This window comes from Hyla sarda, chromosome 3, assembly GCF_029499605.1.
Source record: "Hyla sarda isolate aHylSar1 chromosome 3, aHylSar1.hap1, whole genome shotgun sequence".
In the NCBI taxonomy this organism is placed as follows: Eukaryota; Metazoa; Chordata; class Amphibia; order Anura; family Hylidae; genus Hyla; species Hyla sarda.
The window spans coordinates 7,610,755-7,630,806 of NC_079191.1; the positions used below are offsets into that span (position 1 = coordinate 7,610,755).

General features: G+C 45.7%; 1 protein-coding gene across 1 annotated transcript; it reads left to right on the plus strand.

Moving 5' to 3' along the window:
• Positions 1–288: 288 nt before the first annotated feature.
• Positions 289–16,421, plus strand: LOC130361129 (uncharacterized). Its single transcript, XM_056563736.1, has 8 exons — positions 289–401; positions 4,952–5,192; positions 10,035–10,215; positions 11,190–11,296; positions 11,418–11,564; positions 13,452–13,532; positions 14,300–14,512; positions 16,150–16,421. Exons 2-8 carry the CDS (start codon positions 4,971–4,973, stop codon positions 16,267–16,269), a joined length of 1,071 nt encoding a protein of 356 aa, XP_056419711.1. The 5' UTR covers positions 289–401; positions 4,952–4,970; the 3' UTR covers positions 16,270–16,421.
• Positions 16,422–20,052: the final 3,631 nt, after the last annotated feature.

Sequence of the window (20,052 nt, forward strand, 5' to 3'; positions counted from 1 at the left end):
TATATATATACCGTATATAGCCCCTGCAGAGTTATACACAGAACACTAATATATATACAGACTGTACAGAGTTATACACAGAACACTAATATATATATATATACAGCCCAGGCAGAGTTATACACAGAACACTAATATATATATATACAGCCCATGCAGAGTTATACACAGAACCCTTATAGGAATCATCACCAGTCTGTGAAGTATGTCTTCCCATCCCCCTAATCTTCGGAGAGCCGAGGGGAGGGGCGGAAGCAAGTCAGCAGGGGCGCAGATTTGCACCTCACACCGCCATATTGGGTGCCAAACTCCTCCTCCCGGACTCCTTCACTTACCACAGGCGATGTTGTGTCAACTTTCCCACCCAAAACTCGAGCTCCGACCAACCGTCGTCACGTGAGGTAGGAATGGGGCGTGGCCTTGTGCTCTGCTCTACCAATCAGCCGCTAGGCGCGTGTCCAACGGTCTCCCGCACAACCAATCATCACACACAGGTGCAATACTGAAAAAAAGTGAAGGGGCGTGGTTGTGATAGGTAAGAAGGGGCCGGATGTATGTGACGTCATCAGTAGTGTGAGGGTAGGCACCCTTAACCAATCAGAGACGGCCGCTTCAGTGTTGCCCATAGCAACCAATTACATCTACCCTGCGATCTGATTGGTTGCTAGGGGAAATGCTGACAGATGAGAACTGGGTAATTTTGTCACTTGTAGTTCCCCTGAATGTGTCAGAGCCGGTGCTGTAGCGCGTTGAACTATAATGTCCGCTGTAATATTCTGTTTAGCCAATCAGAAGAATGCTTACGCCCATAAACTTTTTTACAAGGTTCTAATTGGCCAAGAGGACTCCCCGCTGGTGGTAGGGCACTTTAAATAAGCCCCTCCCCCAAATGAAAACAATATATTGATTAGATTTGTGACATGAAGTGCGCATATAGCGGCCATTGTTACACCATCCGGCTTTTCCAGACTCCTGAATGACAAGTCTGCCTAATAATTCAGGAGCGAAGGACGAAACGCTTTATGAGATCGCGTTCGCACCAGCGCGCCATTCTGATCTGCCATCTCAGAGACATATCCCAGCAATTTATTTTACACGCAACTTTTCATGTTAGTGGCTTTTGTTTTTCCTAATAGGTGTAAACATGGTGGATGTGCCCCTCAGGAGGCTGGAAAAGCTGTAACAGCAGCCATACTGCTGGCCACCCAGCTCTCCCAGGGGCAGAGATGATTGTGAGGTTGTACAGTAATGTCCCCAGGAGGGGGGGGGGGGGACTCCATTGTTTACTTTCATTGTCTCTCATGTGGTGAAGCGTCGGTCGTTGCTCAGGAGATGGAGAATAACACGTCTCTGCTCCGCCCGCACTCTCAGCTCTGCCTGTCCCTGTGAGCAGACACCCTGCAACCATAACACTCGCCCAGGAGGCTGGGAGTCACAGGATGAGAAGCCACAACACCTCCTGATTCACCTGCCGGAAAGGTAGGAAGAGATGAGGAGAGCAGAGTCAACAGAGGAAGAGAGATGAGGGAAATAGAGACTAGAGAACAGAGATCAGGAGGGCAGAGTCAACAGAGGAAGAGAGATGAGGGAAAAAGAGACTAGAGAACAGAGATCAGGAGGGCAGAGTCAACAGAGGAAGAGAGATGAGGGAAAAAGAGACTAGAGAACAGAGATCAGGAGAGCAGAGTCAACAGAGGAAGAGAGATGAGGGAAAAGGAGACCAGAGAAGAGAGATCAGGAGAGCAGAGTCAACAGAGGAAGAGAGATGAGGGAAAAAGAGACCAGAGAAGAGAGATCAGGAGGGCAGAGTCAACAGAGGAAGAGAGATGAGGGAAAAAAAGACCAGAGAAGAGAGATCAGGAGGGCAGAGTCAACAGAGGAAGAAAGATGAGGGAAAAAGAGACTAGAGAACAGAGATCAGGAGGGCAGAGTCAACAGAGGAAGAAAGATGAGGGAAATAGAGACTAGAGAACAGAGATCAGGAGGGCAGAGTCAACAGAGGAAGAGAGAGGAGGGAAATAGAGACTAGAGAACAGAGATCAGGAGGGCAGAGTCAACAGAGGAAGAGAGATGAGGGAAAAAGAGACTAGAGAACAGAGATCAGGAGAGCAGAGTCAACAGAGGAAGAGAGATGAGGGAAATAGAGACTAGAGAACAGAGATCAGGAGAGCAGAGTCAACAGAGGAAGAGAGATGAGGGAAAAAGAGACCAGAGAAGAGAGATCAGGAGAGCAGAGTCAACAGAGGAAGATAGATGAGGGAAATAGAGACTAGAGAACAGAGATCAGGAGGGCAGAGTCAACAGAGGAAGAAAGATGAGGGAAATAGAGACCAGAAAAGAGAGATCAGGAGGGCAGAGTCAACAGAGGAAGAGAGATGAGGGAAATAGAGACAGAAAAGAGAGATTAGGAGGACAGAGTCAACAGAGGAAGAAAGATGAGGGAAAAGGAGACCAGAGAAGAGAGATCAGGAGGGCAGAGTCAACAGAGGAAGAAAGATGAGGGAAATAGAGACCAGAAAAGAGAGATGAGGAGAGCAGAGTCAACAGAGGAAGAGAGATGAGGGAAAAAGAGACTAGAGAACAGAGATCAGGAGGGCAGAGTCAACAGAGGAAGAGAGATGAGGGAAAAAGAGACCAGAGAAGAGAGATCAGGAGGGCAGAGTCAACAGAGGAGGAGAGAAGAGGGAAAAAGACCAGAGAAGAGAGATCAGGAGGGCAGAGTCAACAGAGGAAGAGAGATGAGGGAAATAGAGACAGGAAAGAGAGCTCAGGAGGGCAGAGTCAACAGAGGAAGAGAGATGAGGGAAAAAGACCAGAGAAGAGAGATCAGGAGAGCAGAGTCAACAGAGGAAGAGAGATGAGGGAAAATAGACAGAAAAGAGAGATCAGGAGGGCAGAGTCAACAGAGGAAGAAAGATGAGGGAAAAAGAGACTAGAGAACTGAGATCAGGAGGGCAGAGTCAACAGAGGAAGAGAGATGAGGGAAAAAGAGACTAGAGAACAGAGATGAGGAGAGCAGAGTCAACAGGGGAAGAGAGATGAGGGAAATAGAGACCAGAGAAGAGAGATCAGGAGGGCAGAGTCAACAGAGGAAGAGAGATGAGGGAAAAAGAGACTAGAGAACAGAGATCAGGAGGGCAGAGTCAACAGAGGAAGAGAGATGAGGGAAATAGAGACCAGAGAAGAGAGATCAGGAGAGCAGAGTCAACAGAGGAAGAGAGATGAGGGAAATAGAGACCAGAAAAGAGAGATCAGGAGGGCAGAGTCAACAGAGGAAGAGAGATGAGGGAAATAGAGACAGAAAAGAGAGATCAGGAGGGCAGAGTCAACAGGGGAAGAAAGATGAGGGAAAAAGAGACTAGAGAACTGAGATCAGGAGGGCAGAGTCAACAGAGGAAGAGAGATGAGGGAAAAAGAGACTAGAGAACAGAGATGAGGAGAGCAGAGTCAACAGGGGAAGAGAGATGAGGGAAATAGAGACCAGAGAAGAGAGATCAGGAGGGCAGAGTCAACAGAGGAAGAGAGATGAGGGAAAAAGAGACTAGAGAACAGAGATCAGGAGGGCAGAGTCAACAGAGGAAGAGAGATTAGGGAAATAGAGACCAGAGAAGAGAGATCAGGAGAGCAGAGTCAACAGAGGAAGAGAGATGAGGGAAATAGAGACCAGAAAAGAGAGATCAGGAGGGCAGAGTCAACAGAGGAGGAGAGATGAGGGAAATAGAGACAGAAAAGAGAGATCAAGAGGGCAGAGTCAACAGAGGAAGAGAGGTGAGACAAAAAGAGACCAGAGAAGAGAGATCAGGAGGGCAGAGTCAACAGAGGAGGAGAGAAGAGGGAAAAAGACCAGAGAAGAGAGATCAGGAGGGCAGAGTCAACAGAGGAAGAGAGATGAGGGAATAAGACCAGAGAAGAGAGATCAGGAGGGCAGAGTCAACAGAGGAAGAGAGATGAGACAAAAAGAGACCAGAGAAGAGAGATCAGGAGGGCAGAGTCAACAGAGGAAGAGAGATGAGGGAAATAGAGACCAGAAAAGAGAGCTCAGGAGGGCAGAGTCAACAGAGGAAGAGAGATGAGGGAAAAAGACCAGAGAAGAGAGACCAGGAGGGCAGAGTCAACAGAGGAAGAGAGATGAGGGAAAAAGACCAGAGAAGAGAGATCAGGAGGGCAGAGTCAACAGAGGAAGAGAGATGAGGGAAAAAGAGACCAGAGGAGAGAGCTCAGGAGGGCAGAGTAAACAGAGGAAGAGAGATGAGGGAAATAGAGACCAGAGAAGAGAGATCAGGAGGGCAGAGTCAACAGAGAAGGAGAGAAGAGGGAAAAATACCAGAGAAGAGAGATCAGGAGGGCAGAGTCAACAGAGGAAGAGAGATGAGGGAAAAATACCAGAGAAGAGAGATCAGGAGGGCAGAGTCAACAGAGGAAGAGAGATGAGGGAAATAGAGACCAGAAAAGAGAGATCAGGAGGGCAGAGTCAACAGAGGAAGAGAGAGTCCAAAGTCTGTGCAAGAGATGGGGGAATTGTGCTCCGGACAAGTAGGGAGACACCTAGTGGCAGCTTTTTTTAAACACAAAACATAGAATACTACATTAGAAATATTTGTTATTTACCATAAGGAGTGCAATAACAAAATATGTTTTAAATAAGAGTGTCAACTTACCATGGCAGTTTGTACCTTCCTGCTGAGACTTGTGATTCCACAACAGATGGAGGGTTGTAGGTTGTAGAGCAGTGATGGATTTGTGAGGGGTTTACGCAGCCCCTTTATGGGATCGTACATTGTCATGCACTTGAACACAATGAGAGGGATGGGAGGCTTGTCTTATAGGGATGGAGATAGGAGGAGAAGCCAACAGGGACTGAATGTGGACTGTGTGTGACCAGGTGACAGGGATATTAGTCCTATAGGTTTCTTATTGACAGAAGTAGCTTCCTCTTGTTTCTATTGTACAGGGTGATAGAGCAGGGCGCCATGTCTCGCCGACGCTTGGAAGAAGCCATCCTTAGATCCAAAGTATTAGAGAGCTCCGGGGAGAGCGTGGATGAAGGATCGGATGAGGAGTACGGGAGATACGCCGAGCTGTGTGTCAGACACCGCATCCCTCTGACCAAGGATTTGCACAGTCTCTACAGCCTCCGATTCTCACCAAGCGGCAAACAGCTGGCGGTTGGATTTGGGAATGGCGCTATCCAGGTAATAGGAAAAAAAGTATGTGCAAATAGAGCAGAGGAAGGAAACACAGAGATCCTACAGGCCAAGGGTCATCCAGTTATATCCAGGAGATATAATGATACCAGGACATCACATGACCCGGTCTATCCCCAGTATATACTGTAATCCAGTCTATAGCCAGTGTATACTGTAATCCGGCCTATCCCCAGTGTATACTGTAATTCAGTCTATCCCCAGTGTATACTGTAATCCGGCCTATCCCCAGTGTATACTGTAATCCAGTCTATCCCCAGTATATACTGTAATCCAGTCTATCCCCAGTGTATACTGTAATCCAGTCTATAGCCAGTGTATACTGTAATCCAGTCTATCCCCAGTATATACTGTAATCCAGTCTATCCCCAGTGTATACTGTAATCCAATCTATCCCCAGTATATACTGTAATCCGGTCTATCCCCAATGTATACTGTAATCCAGTCTATCCCCAGTATATACTGTAATCCAGTCTATCCCCAGTGCATACTGTAATCCAGTCTATCCCCAGTGTATACTGTAATCCAGTCAATCCCCAGTGTATACTGTAATCCAGTCTATCCCCATTGTATACTGTAATCCGGTCTATCCCCAGTGTATACTGTAATCCAGTCTATCCCCGGTGTATACTGTAATCCAGTCTATCCCCGGTGTATACTGTAATCCGGCCTATCCCCAGTGTATACTGTAATCCGGTCTATCCCCAGTGTATACTGTAATCCGGTCTATCCCCAGTGTATACTGTAATCCGGTCTATCCCCAGTGTATACTGTAATCCGGTCTATCCCCAGTGTATACTGTAATCCAGTCTATCCCCAGTGTATACTGTAATCCAGTCTATCCCCAGTGTATACTGTAATCCAGTTTATCCCCAGTGTATACTGTAATTCAGTCTATGCCCAGTGTATACTGTAATCCAGTCTATCCCCAGTGTATACTGTAATCCAGTCTATCCCCAGTGTATACTGTAATCCAGTCTATCCCCAGTGTATACTGTAATCCAGCCTATCCCCAGTGTATACTGTAATCCAGTCTATCCCCAGTGTATACTGTAATCCAGTCTATCCCCAGTGTATACTGTAATCCAGTCTATCCCCAGTGTATACTGTAATCCAGTCTATCCCCAGTGTATACTGTAATCCAGTCTATCCCCAGTGTATACTGTAATCCAGTCTATCCCCAGTGTATACTGTAATCCAGCCTATCCCCAGTGTATACTGTAATCCAGTCTATCCCCAGTGTATACTGTAATCCAGTCTATCCCCAGTGTATACTGTAATCCAGTCTATCCCCAGTGTATACTGTAATCCAGTCTATCCCCAGTGTATACTGTAATCCAGTCTATCCCCAGTGTATACTGTAATCCAGTCTATCCCCAGTGTATACTGTAATCCAGTCTATCCCCAGTGTATACTGTAATCCAGTCTATCCCCAGTGTATACTGTAATCCAGTCTATCCCCAGTGTATACTGTAATCCAGTCTATCCCCAGTGTATACTGTAATCCAGTCTATCCCCAGTGTATACTGTAATCCAGTCTATCCCCAGTGTATACTGTAATCCAGTCTATCCCCAGTGTATACTGTAATCCAGTCTATCAGTGTATACTTTAATCCAGTCTCTCCCCAGTGTATACTGTAATCCAGTCTATCCCCAGTGTATACTGTAATCCAGTCTCTCCCCAGTGCACCCTGTGACCCTGTCTTTCCCCAGCGCACCTTATAATTTAGTCTCTTCCCGGTGCACCCTATGACCCTGTCTCTCCCCAGTGCACCCTATGACCAGGTCCTTCCCCTAGTGCACACTATAATTCAGTCTCTCCCCAGTGCACCCTATGACCAGTTCTTTCCCCATTGTACCTTATAATCCAGTCTATCCTGAGTGCACTCTATTACCAAGTCTCTCCCCAGTGCACCCTATGATCCTTTCTCTCCCCAGTGCACCCTATGACCCTGTCGCTCCCCAGTGCACCCTATGACCCTGTCTCTCCCCAGTGCACCCTATGACCCTGTCTCTCCCCAGTGCATCCTGTGACCCTGTCTCTCCCCAGTGCACCCTATGATCCTGTCTCTCCCCAGTGCACCCTATGACCCTGTCTCTCCCCAGTGCACACTATAATTTAGTCTCTCCCCAGTGCACCTTATGACCCTGTCTCTCCCCAGTGCACCCTATAATTTAGTCTCTCCCCAGTGCACCTTATGACCCTGTCTCTCCCCAGTGCACCCTATAATTTAGTCTCTCCCCAGTGCACCTTATGACCCTGTCTCTCCCCAGTGCACCCTATAATTTAGTCTCTCCCCAGTGCACCCTGTGACCCTGTCTCTCCCCAGTGCACCCTATAATTTAGTCTCTCCCCAGTGCACCTTATGACCCTGTCTCTCCCCAGTGCACCCTATAATTTAGTCTCTCCCCAGAGCACCCTATGAACCTGTCTCTCCCCAGTGCACCCTGTGACCCTGTCTCTTCCCAGTGCACCCTATAATTTAGTCTATCCCCAGTGCACCCTATGACATTGTCTCTCCCCAGTGCACCCTATGACCCTGTCTCTCCCCAGTGCACCCTATGACCCTGTCTCTCCCCAGTGCACCCTATGACCCTGTCTCTCCCCAGTGCGCCCTATGACCCTGTCTCTCCCCAGTGCACCCTATGACCCTGTCTCTCCCCAGTGCACCCTATGACCCTGTCTCTCCCCAGTGCATCCTGTGACCCTGTCTCTCCCCAGTGCACCCTATGATCCTGTCTCTCCCCAGTGCACCCTATGACCCTGTCTCTCCCCAGTGCACCCTATAATTTAGTCTATCCCCAGTGCACCCTATAATTTAGTCTCTCCCCAGTGCACCCTATAATTTAATCTCTCCCCAGTGCACCCTATGATCCTGTCTCTCCCCAGTGCACCCTATGACCCTGTCTCTCCCCAGTGCACCCTATAATTTAGTCTATCCCCAGTGCACCCTATAATTTAGTCTCTCCCCAGTGCACCCTATAATTTAATCTCTCCCCAGTGCACCCTATGACCCTATCTCTCCCCAGTGCACCCTATGACCCTGTCTCTCCCCAGTGCACCCTATGACCCTGTCTATCCCCAGTGCACCCTATAATTTAGTCTCTCCCCAGTGCACTCTATTACCAAGTCTCTCCTCAGTGCACTCTATTACCAAGTCTCTCCTCAGTGCACCCTATGACCCTGTCTCTCCCCAGTGCACCCTATGACCCTGTCTCTCCCCAGTGCACCCTATAATTTAGTCTCTTCCCAGTGCACCCTATAATTTAGTCTCTTCCCAGTGCACCCTATGACCCTGTCTCTCCCCAGTGCACCCTATGACCCTGTCTATCCCCAGTGCACCCTATGACTCTGTCTCTCCCCAGTGCACCCTATGACCCTGTCTCTCCCCAGTGCACCCTATAATTTAGTCTATCCCCAGTGCACCCTATAATTTAGTCTCTCCCCAGTGCACCCTATAATTTAATCTCTCCCCAGTGCACCCTATGATCCTGTCTCTCCCCAGTGCACCCTATGACCCTGTCTCTCCCCAGTGCACCCTATAATTTAGTCTATCCCCAGTGCACCCTATAATTTAGTCTCTCCCCAGTGCACCCTATAATTTAATCTCTCCCCAGTGCACCCTATGACCCTATCTCTCCCCAGTGCACCCTATGACCCTGTCTCTCCCCAGTGCACCCTATGACCCTGTCTATCCCCAGTGCACCCTATAATTTAGTCTCTCCTCAGTGCACTCTATTACCAAGTCTCTCCTCAGTGCACTCTATTACCAAGTCTCTCCTCAGTGCACCCTATGACCCTGTCTCTCCCCAGTGCACCCTATGACCCTGTCTCTCCCCAGTGCACCCTATAATTTAGTCTCTTCCCAGTGCACCCTATAATTTAGTCTCTTCCCAGTGCACCCTATGACCCTGTCTCTCCCCAGTGCACCCTATGACCCTGTCTATCCCCAGTGCACCATATGACTCTGTCTCTCCCCAGTGCACCCTATGACCCTGTCTCTCCCCAGTGCACCCTATAATTTAGTCTCTCCCCAGTGCACCCAATGACCCTGTCTCTCCCCAGTGCACCCTATGACCCTGTCTCTCCCCAGTGCACCCTATGACCCTGTCTGTCCCCAGTTCACCCTATGACCCTGTCTCTCCCCCAGTGCATCCTATAATTTAGTCTCTTCCCAGTGCACCCTATGACCCTGTCTATCCCCAGTGCACCCTATAATTTAGTCTCTTCCCAGTGCACCCTATAATTTAGTCTCTCCCCAGTGCACCCTATGACCCTGTCTCTCCCCAGTGCACCCTATGACCCTGTCTCTCCCCAGTGCACCCTATGACCCTGTCTGTCCCCAGTTCACCCTATGACCCTGTCTCTCCCCCAGTGCATCCTATAATTTAGTCTCTTCCCAGTGCACCCTATAATTTAGTCTCTCCCCAGTGCACCCTATGACCCTGTCTATCCCCAGTGCACCCTATAATTTAGTCTCTTCCCAGTGCACCCTATAATTTAGTCTCTCCCCAGTGCACCCTATGACCCTGTCTATCCCCAGTGCACCCTATAATTTAGTCTCTTCCCAGTGCACCCTATAATTTAGTCTCTCCCCAGTGCACCCTATGACCCTGTCTCTCCCCAGTGCACCCTATGACCCTGTCTATCCCCAATGCACCCTATAATTTAGTCTCTTCCCAGTGCACCCTATGACCCTGTCTATCCCCAGTGCACCCTATGACCCTGTCTATCCCCAGTGCACCCTATAATTTAGTCTCTTCCCAGTGCACCCTATAATACAGTCTCTATCCTATGACATATTACACTTCACAATGTATTAATTTCAGATTGTAAATGTTGAACGTGGCGACCTCGGCAGGACTCTGTTCTCCGGACATCGTACAAGACAAGCGATCACCTCTCTCAACTACCACCCCATAAACGCAAACATTCTGGTGGGCGCCGGAGCCGATGGCCTGATCTCCTTCTATGACATCAAATCTGAGCTGAACGTGTTGTCTCTAACAGGTGACAGTGTCCTCTGTTGTAATGGAAGGGTTAATGATTTGAGATGGAAGGTGGGGGGAGGGGATGGTAGTTTGCACAGCTGTAGGTCTTCACCCCCCTCATATAATGCCTCTGTGGTGAGGGTGTGATGAGGGCAGATGGAATTACCCCAGGGGCAGATGGCACTAACCCCTTGTGTTCGTGATGCCAGAGCGTGGTTTTACCTCTACACCACCCGAAGGTACCGCTGGATCCTGGGCTAATGACTCCGACGCCCAGTTATGGAACAACGGCAGCTTTACTGAGTCAGACAGATATAACAGTTTGTACAGTTTGGCTAGGCCCAAGGAGGTGACCAGTGACTTCAGAGATCACAGGGCTTGCTGGGACTTATAGTGGACTTGGACAATTTGATGCAGGACCACACTGACTTGAGACAGACTTGACTGATACTGGCTATGACAGACTTCACCCCGTTTGTAGCTTACCAGGCTTTGACTTGGGCCCTGGTGGGTAGTGGACTTGTGGATCCGTGGCAGCGCAGTAGACTTTAGGCCTTAGGACTCCAGACACTCTCTCCGGACTTGACCTCATTGCAACTCAGCTAAGCAGGAAACGAGAGACTGCGCTAGCTCCACCCAGGGGTTTATATGGGGGAGACTCTGGAGGGGTCCCATAGGTCACTGTAGGTCACATGGTCACTGGTACCTTCCCTGGTTACAGTCACATGACAACAGTACTTAAAGGTATAGAACAAATTAAGTACATTGCATTGAATAACATATTCATTGTTTAACTATTCAGGGCACAAAGGTGAAGGGGAGGCCCAGGGGTCACGGAATGGAGTCTGCCTGACAGGGCAGCAATGGTAAAGGGGTACAACTCCTGTACTGGGCCACCACACCTCCTTCTTGTCTAAACAATCAGAACAGTTCCTTTTTTTTTCTTCTTTTATTTGCTGTTGTTTATTTGGCTTCTTTTATTCCTTTTTTTAGAGCAGGAAAATGAAATTCACGCTTTGGACTTCAGCATGGACGGCTGGGTGTTTGCCACAGCCGGGAAGGACCGACACATCCGTCTGTATGATAGTCAGACCAATGAGGTAACGGGCCCATCAGATGTCACCTGACTAATTACATATGGCCCCATTACTGCTGACTAATAACAATCCACCTCTGCTTTATGTGTCCGGTGGGAATGGTCATCTGTGTTTTCTGCACCAGATCTTGAATGTGTTGATGGCCCCGGACTTCCTGATTGACGATGAGCTGACACTGACCAGCGGGCACTCGCGCAGGATCTTCGCTCTCAGGTTTCATCCCTCTGAGCACCACATATTTGTGACAGGTGGCTGGGATGATTCCATAAAGGTCGGTATCCAATATGTAGGTCTAGATCAGGGGGGCGTTATCCTGCTATAGCTAGAGGAGCCATTGACCCATCCAGACCATTCCCCCTAATTGTTCTTGTTGGGATGTCATGGCAGCCAGGTCCCCATTAAAGACCATCACTTCTACCATATTACTACAAGATTTAAAGGGGTACTCCAGTGAAAAACATATTTTTTTATGAACCTTAAACATATTTGTAACTTACTTCTATTTACAAATCTTAATCCTTCCAGTACTCATCAGCTGCTGTATGCTCCAGAGGAAGTTGTGTAGTTCTTTTCTGTCTGACGACAATGCTCTCTGCTGACACCTCTGTCTATGTCAGGAACTGTCCAGAGCAGGAGAGGTTTTCTATTGGGATTTGCTCATATGACAATCACGTAAAACGAGGATTTGCTCCTGCTCTGGGCAGTTCCTGACATGGACAGAGGTGTCATTAGAGAGCATTGTGGTCAGACAGAAAAATAAATTTAAAAACAAAACTTCCTCTGTAGTATACAGAAGCTGATAAGTACTGGAAGTATTAAGATTTTTAAATAGAAGTAAATTACAAATCTGTTTAACTTTCTGGCACCAGTTGATCGAAATGTATTATTTTTTTTAACTGGAGGACCCCTTAAAAGAAGATGTCTAGCGATAAGATACGTATCCCCCATCTGCAAAATAGGGGATAAATGTGTGAACGCGGAGAGGAGGTCCAACCATTGGGACCCCCCGCGATCCCCCTGTACAGGGCCCCAGCTTGGCCCCAGCTCTGCTCTGTTAGAGCGCGTTTCGAACCCAGCATGTAAGTTGGTCAAAACACTCCCCCTCCATTCATCTCTATGGGAGAGGCAGAGACATACACAGTCAGTTAAAAAAAGAAAATAAAATGAATCAAAAAATTCATTAAAAATGGAATAAAAAGTGACCAAAAGGTCATATAAATCCCAAGAAGATATCAATGGAACAGCTCACCCCACAAAAGTGACTGGTATAAAAAATATTTTTTTTCATGTTTCATTTTTTTAAACTTATTTTTGCTATTGCACTCCTTATGGTAAATGAAAAATTCTTTGTTTAAATTTTTTTTTTTAAAATGTTTAAAAAAGTTTTCTATGTTCTATTTGCGTTTAAAAAAGCTGCCACTAGGTGTCTCTCTATCTGTCCAGAGCACATTTCCTCCCATCTCATGCACAGACTTTGGACTCCTGCAGGCCTGGGGTTGGGGTAGCACGTGGGTGCAGCCTTAGCCAATCATAGCTAATCTCACACTGAACTGCTCTGGGCTTCAGTTGATGTCACGCCTGCTGGGGAACGCCCCTTCCCAGTCTGTGAATCTGACTGAGCAGAAAATACAGAGTAATATCAAGGTAGAAAACTAACAAATAATAAAAATAAAGGCCGGGGGTGGTTTATCATGATGGGGGTGGTGACCTGGGAGGATTCTAAAATGTAACAAGATCATGAGAGGTTCCTTTTTAAATATAAAACTCAAAAAACATAGCTCATTTGTTCTATTCCAAGCCACAATTTTCTTTTTTATTTTAAAGTTTTTTTATATTTTAATGTATATTAAAAGTAAGGGTGCTATTACAAAATACAACTTGTCCCGCAAAAAACTAGCCCCATTCGGCTCTGTCGTCAGAGGCCCCAGTGTGAACAGAAGTATTTGCAGCGGTCACATGGCGATTGCTGTTTAACATTTTATACTCACCTACTGCTGTTTAGTTCCCAGAGGATTTTATATAAACTGGATACAATTGTAACAAAACCTCAGCTGTGAAAAAAAATCGACTTTATGTCTCTCTTACAAAAATATTTCAGGATTGTGTCACCTTTTATTTCTTAGATTCGGGATTAACTCTGGTTTGTTTTTGACCCAAGGTTTGGGACAAGCGGATGAAGAAGGAGGCGCGGAGTATGATCAGCGGTCCGCACATCTGCGGCCCAGGGATTGATATTCGGGTGAGTGCTGCTCATGGGGATGTGAATACATTTCTATCTAAGGACAGAAAAATGTTTAATGATGTTGTGTCAAATCTTCTACTCTAGTCCCCTCCAGAGCTGCATTCACAATGCTGCTGTTTCCTTTATCTCACTGCTGCCCTCTGCTGGTTTATTAGTTGTACAGCACATGCTCTGTATTGCTTATGAACTCAGGATTTAAAGGGGTACTCCGGTGAAAACCTTTTTTCTTTTAAATCAACTGGTGGCAGAAAGTTAAACATATTTGTAAATTACTTCTATTAAAAAATCTTAATCCTTCCAGTACTTATTAGCTGCTGAATGCTACAGAGGAAATTCCTTTCTTTTTGGAACACTGATGACATCACGATCACTGTGCTCTCTGCTGACATCTCTGTCCATTTTAGCAACCGTGCATAGCAGATGTATGCTAAGGGCAGCATGGTGGCTCAGTGGTTAGCACTGCTGCCTTGCAGTGCTGGGGACTTGGGTTCAAATCCCACTAAGGACAACAATAAATAAAGCATTATTATTATTATAATAATGTCAGTAGAGAGAACTGTGGTCGTGATATCATCAGAGAGCATTCCAAAAAGAAATGAATTTCCTCTGTAGTATTCAGCAGCTAATAAGTACAGGAAGGATTAAGATTTTTTAATAGAAGTAATTTACAAATATGTTTAACTTTCTGCCACCAGTTGATTTAAAAGAAAAAAGGTTTTCACTGGAGTACCCTTTTAATGATTTCTTATGTTGTTTCTGAACAGAACAATGAGATCCTGAGCGGCTCCTGGGTGTCGAGGAATGCTCTGCAGCTCTGGGACCTGCGCTCGTCCAGCCTGATACAAGACGTTCCATTTCCTGCTCCTGTCCTGCAGGGGGAGTTCCTGTACGCTGCTCGGTTCTGCACTGACCAAGTGGTCCTGGCTGGAGGCAGCGGAACGTGCAGTGCTCGAGCTATCAACCTGAAGACACAAGAGGTGAGAACCGTGACCAGGATGTCCACCGTGTCACCAGGACGTCCGCTCTGTGTTACCTGTCGTTGGGAGAATTAGGTATTATATAATGGCTTTTAAAGGGGTACTCCGCTGCTCAGCGTTTGGAACAAACTGTTCCGAATGCTGGAGCTAGGAGCTCGTGATGTCATAGCCCCACCCCCTCATGATGTCGTGCCCCACCCCCTCAATGCAAGTCTATGGGAGGGGGCGTGACAGCCCCCTCCCATAGACTTGCATTGAGGGGGCGGTGCTATGATGTCACGAGCTCCCGACTCCAGTGTTCGGAACAGTTTGTTCCAAATGCTGAGCAGCGGAGTTATCCTTTAAAAGCCATAATATAATACCCAATTCTCCCAACGACAGGCGAGACAGAGCGGCTCTTTGGATATCTCTCAAGCGGAGTATTTTATATCACACCCTGCTGATTCAGTGTCTGTACAGAGCAAATTCAAAGAAGCACTTTTTTGCTTATATAGTGCAACTTAGACAATTATTAAAGAATAGCAGCAGCAGCAGTATACAGATAGAGCTGCAAGGGTATAACTACTAAATATCCTGATCCCATAGAGATAGCAGCAGTATACAGATAGAGCTGGAGGAGAGGTGTATAACTGCTATGTATCCTGATCCAATAGAGATAGCAGCAGTATACAGATAGAACTGGAGGAGAGGTGTATTACTACTATATCCTGATCCCATAGAGAAAGCAGCAGTATACAGATAGAGCTAGAGGGGAGGTGAATAACTACTATATATACTGATCTTATAGAGATAGCAGCAGTATACAGATAGAGCTAGAGGGGGAGGTGAATAACTACTATATATACGGATCCTATAGAGATAGCAGCAGCAGTATACAGATAGAGCATGAGGGGAGGTGAATAACTACTATATATATATATATACTGATTTCATAGAGATAGCAGCAGCAGTATACAGATAGAGCTGGTTTTCCAGCACCTCCAGCCTGTTTCCAGTGGCCATTACTCCAGGTGTTAGGTAAACAGAGTAGCTCTCTGGGCTAGGCTGCTTGCTCATCTCCGATAAAGTGTATTGGAGTTATATAAATTGTACAACTTCCCTGCTTCAGCTGCTTTCAGCTTTTCTGACCACCCTTGGCAGCTGCGAACAGGCAGGAGGAGCTATAAAACCAGGAGGTACCAAGGTAGGACGATCCCTTTAAACACTGTGGGTCAGAAATGAGATCACATGACGGAGTTACAGTGACAAAATACATAAAGGGAGCAGTGCTGGAATGAAACAGACGGCGCTGTAGGACCAGTGCAGGCACGGTGCTCCAGGATGTGTCAGACCAGCACTAACCAGTGGCAGCCAGAAGAATTATGAATGCAGCTCTGGCTGTGACTGGAGCATAAAACACAATGTAACTGGAGATCAGGGCAGGATTATGTGTTCTGTAGCTCCATTGTGTTTTATCCCCTCCCCCGGTCACACGTACCACGTTCTGGAGACTCACAGTCTGGGGGTTGTTGGTCTCTACAGAACAATAAACACATTCCTGGATAATCCGATTAAACAGATCACGTATCACACCTCAGGACTGTTATTCTTAAAGGGGAACTCCGCCCAATATTCCCTGTAACATTTATGTCTTGCAGGTCCTCGGAGAGGTGTCACTTTGCGGCAAAGCTGTGCAGACAGTAGACGCTGCCCCCGGTGGTCAAGTTGTGGCAGTGGGCGGAGTTGGTGGAAATCTTCACATCGCAGAGCTGTGTTGATGTTGGTTCCAGCATAGTCCTCATGTTATAGATACAATATATCATAGATACAATATAATATTATAGATACAATACGTTATAGATACAATACGTTATAGATACAATATGTTATAGATACAATATGTCATAGATACAATATAATATAATAGATACAATATGTTATAGATACAATATGTCATAGATACAATATGTTATAGATTCAATATAATATTATAGATACAATATGTTATAGATACAATATATTATAGATTCAATATAATATTATAGATACAATACGTTATAGATACAATACGTTATAGATACAATATATTATAGATTCAATATAATATTATAGATACAATATGTTATAGATACAATACGTTATAGATACAATATGTTATAGATACAATATGTTATAGATACAATGTGTTATAGATACAATGTGTTATAGATACAATATATTATAGATACAATGTGTTATAGATACAATATGTTATAGATACAATGTGTTATAGATACAATATGTTATAGATACAATATGTTATAGATACAATATAATATTATAGATACAATACGTTATAGATACAATATAATATTATAGATACAACATGTTATAGATACAATGTGTTATAGATACAATAAGTCATAGATACAATGTGTTATAGATAAAATGTGTTATAGATACAATGTGTTATAGATACAATATATTATAGATACAATGTGTTATAGATACAATGTGTTATAGATACAATGTGTTATAGATACAATGTGTTATAGATACAATGTGTTATAGATACAATATGTTATAGATACAATAAGTCATAGATACAATATGTTAAAGATACAATGTGTTATAGATACAATGTGTTATAGATACAATGTGTTATAGATACAATGTGTTATAGATACAATATGTCATAGATACAATGTGTTAAAGATACAATGTGTTATAGATACAATGTGTTATAGATTCAATATGTTATAGATACAATATGTTAAAGATACAATACGTTATGGATACAATGTGTTATAGATACAATGTGTTATAGATACAATATGTTATAGATACAATATGTTATAGATACAATGTGTTATAGATACAATGTGTTATAGATACAATATGTTATAGATACAATACGTTATGGATACAATGTGTTATAGATACAATGTGTTATAGATACAATATGTTATAGATACAATGTGTTATAGATACAATGTGTTATAGATACAATGTGTTATAGATACAATATGTTATAGATACAATATGTTATAGATACAATATGTCATAGATACAATATGTCATAGATACAATGTGTTATAGATACAATATGTTATAGACACAATATGTTATAGATACAATATATTATAGATACAATATGTTATAGATACAATATGTTATAGATACAATGTACATGGAATATTCAGTAAATTTGTAAATCTGATCCGATGTGTCTTGTGGGGATTCTGCATCGTCACGACTTCTCCAGTCACATCCAGAGCTGCACTGACTCCTGGCTGGATGTGGATAGTATCAGGACTGAGCTGTTACATCACCCTCCAGGATCTGCCCTGCCCTGCACTCATATAGACTACATTATAGAAGATGTTGTGTTTCACTGTTATGGGGGGCACTGTGGAGGTCACTGTTATGGAGACACTGTGGAGGTCACTGTTATGGGGACACTGTGGAGGTCACTATTATGGGGGCACTGTGGAGGTCACTGTTATGGGGGCACTGTGGAGGTCACTGTTATGGAGACACTGTGGAGGTCACTGTTATGGAGGCACTGTGGAGATCACTGTCATGGGGACACTGTGGAGGTCACTGTTATGGGGGCACTGTGGAGTTCACTGTTATGGGGGCACTGTGGAGGTCACTGTTATGGGGGCACTGTGGACGTCACTGTTATGGAGACACTGTGGAGGTCACTGTTATGGGGACACTGTGGAGGTCACTATTATGGGGGCACTGTGGAGGTCACTGTTATGGGGGCACTGTGGAGGTCACTATTATGGGGGCACTGTGGAGGTCACTGTTATGGAGACACGGTGGAGGTCACTGTTATGGGGGCACTGTGGAGGTCACTATTATGGGGGCACTGTGGAGGTCACTGTTATGGAGGCACTGTGGAGGTCACTGTTATGGGGGCACTGTGGAGGTCACTGTTATGGGGGCACTGTGGAGGTCACTGTTATGGGGGCACTGTGGAGGTCACTGTTATGGAGGCACTGTGGAGGTCACTGTTATGGGGGCACAGTGGAGGTCACTGTTATGGGGGCACTGTGGAGGTCACTGTTATGGGGGCACTGTGGAGGTCACTGTTATGGGGGCACTGTGGAGGTCACTGTTATGGGGGCACTGTGGAGGTCACTGTTATGGGGGCACTGTGGAGGTCACTGTTATGGGGGCACTGTGGAGGTCACTGTTATGGGGGCACTGTGGAGGTCACTGTTATGGGGGCACTGTGGAGGTCACTGTTATGGGGGCACTGTGGAGGTCACTGTTATGGGGGTCACTGTGGAGGTCACTGTTATGGGGTCACTGGGAGGTCACTGTTATGGGGGTCACTGTGGAGGTCACTGTTATGGGGGCATTGTGGAGGTCACTGTTATGGGGGCACTGTGGAGGGCACTGTTATGGGGGCACTGTGGAGGTCACTGTTATGGGGGCACTGTGGAGGTCACTGTTATGGGGGCACTGTGGAGGGCACTGTTATGGGGGTCACTGTGGAGGTCACTGTTATGGGGGCACTGTGGAGGTCACTGTTATGGCGCTAGTCTATGTAACAGGATGTGTTTGCATATTGTTTATTTTGCCTTTTATTCAATGCCCCAGCTTTTCATTCTAAGACCTGTACTTTGAAGTTCTGCAGCAGCTGAGGTGTGTACTATGTGGTTCTGCTGCAGCTGAGGTCTGTGGTATAATTATCTGTATTAGCTGAGGTGTGTAATGTGATGTTCTGCAGCAGCTGAGTTGTGTAGAATTAGGTTTTGCAGCAGCTGAAGTGTGCATTATGATTTGCAGCAGCTGAGGTGTGTGGTGTGAGGTTCTGCAGCAGATGGGGTATGTAGTATGAGGTTCTGCAGCAACTGAGGTGTGTATTATGAGGTTATACAGCAGCTGAGGTGTGTATTATGAGGTTATACAGCAGCTGAGGTGTGTATTATGAGGTTATACAGCAGCTGAGGTGTGTATTATGAGGTTCTACAGCAGCTGAGGTGTGTATTATGAGGTTCTACAGCAGCTGAGGTGTGTATTATGAGGTTCTGCAGCAGCTGAGGTGTGTAGTATTAGGAGGTTCTGCAGAAGCTGATGTGTATATTATGGGATTCTGCAGCAGCTCAGGCGTGTATTATGAGGTTCTGCAGCAGCTGAGGTTTATATGATAAGGTTCTGAGTAGCTGAGGCATGGAGTATGCGGTTCTGCAGCAGATGCGGTGTGCAGTATGATGTCCTGCAGCTAAGGTATGTATTATGAGGTTCTGCAGCAGCTGAGCGTGGTATAAAAGTGTCTGGATATGGATTTTACATGTAGATTAATGGTCAGAGAATTCTCCCAGAAGGGGGCAGCACAGTCCTTACATTCTTCGTTTTCCGGATGGTTCTTGTGTGTGCGGTGTCCTGTGTCTCCTATGAATGGACATGATGATGTCATAGCGTCATATCTTATGTTTATCTTAGTGGAGACGCTTTCATGCTGCGCCAGCGCCGATCCTCACCCGACCATGTCCACCGCTCATCATAGACCCTTTTCTCTTTGATTCCATCGGTTCCCAGGGATGAACTGTAAATAATGGCGCTGC

Excerpts from the sequence above, each read along its gene's own strand:
- LOC130361129 (XM_056563736.1), top strand. The coding sequence starts at position 4,971 with ATGTCTCGCCGACGCTTGGAAGAAGCCATCCTTAGATCCAAAGTATTA. Across the intron at positions 11,565-13,451 it reads GCTGGGATGATTCCATAAAG|GTTTGGGACAAGCGGATGAA; the intron begins GTCGGTATCCAA and ends TTTTGACCCAAG. Across the intron at positions 14,513-16,149 it reads TCAACCTGAAGACACAAGAG|GTCCTCGGAGAGGTGTCACT; the intron begins GTGAGAACCGTG and ends TATGTCTTGCAG.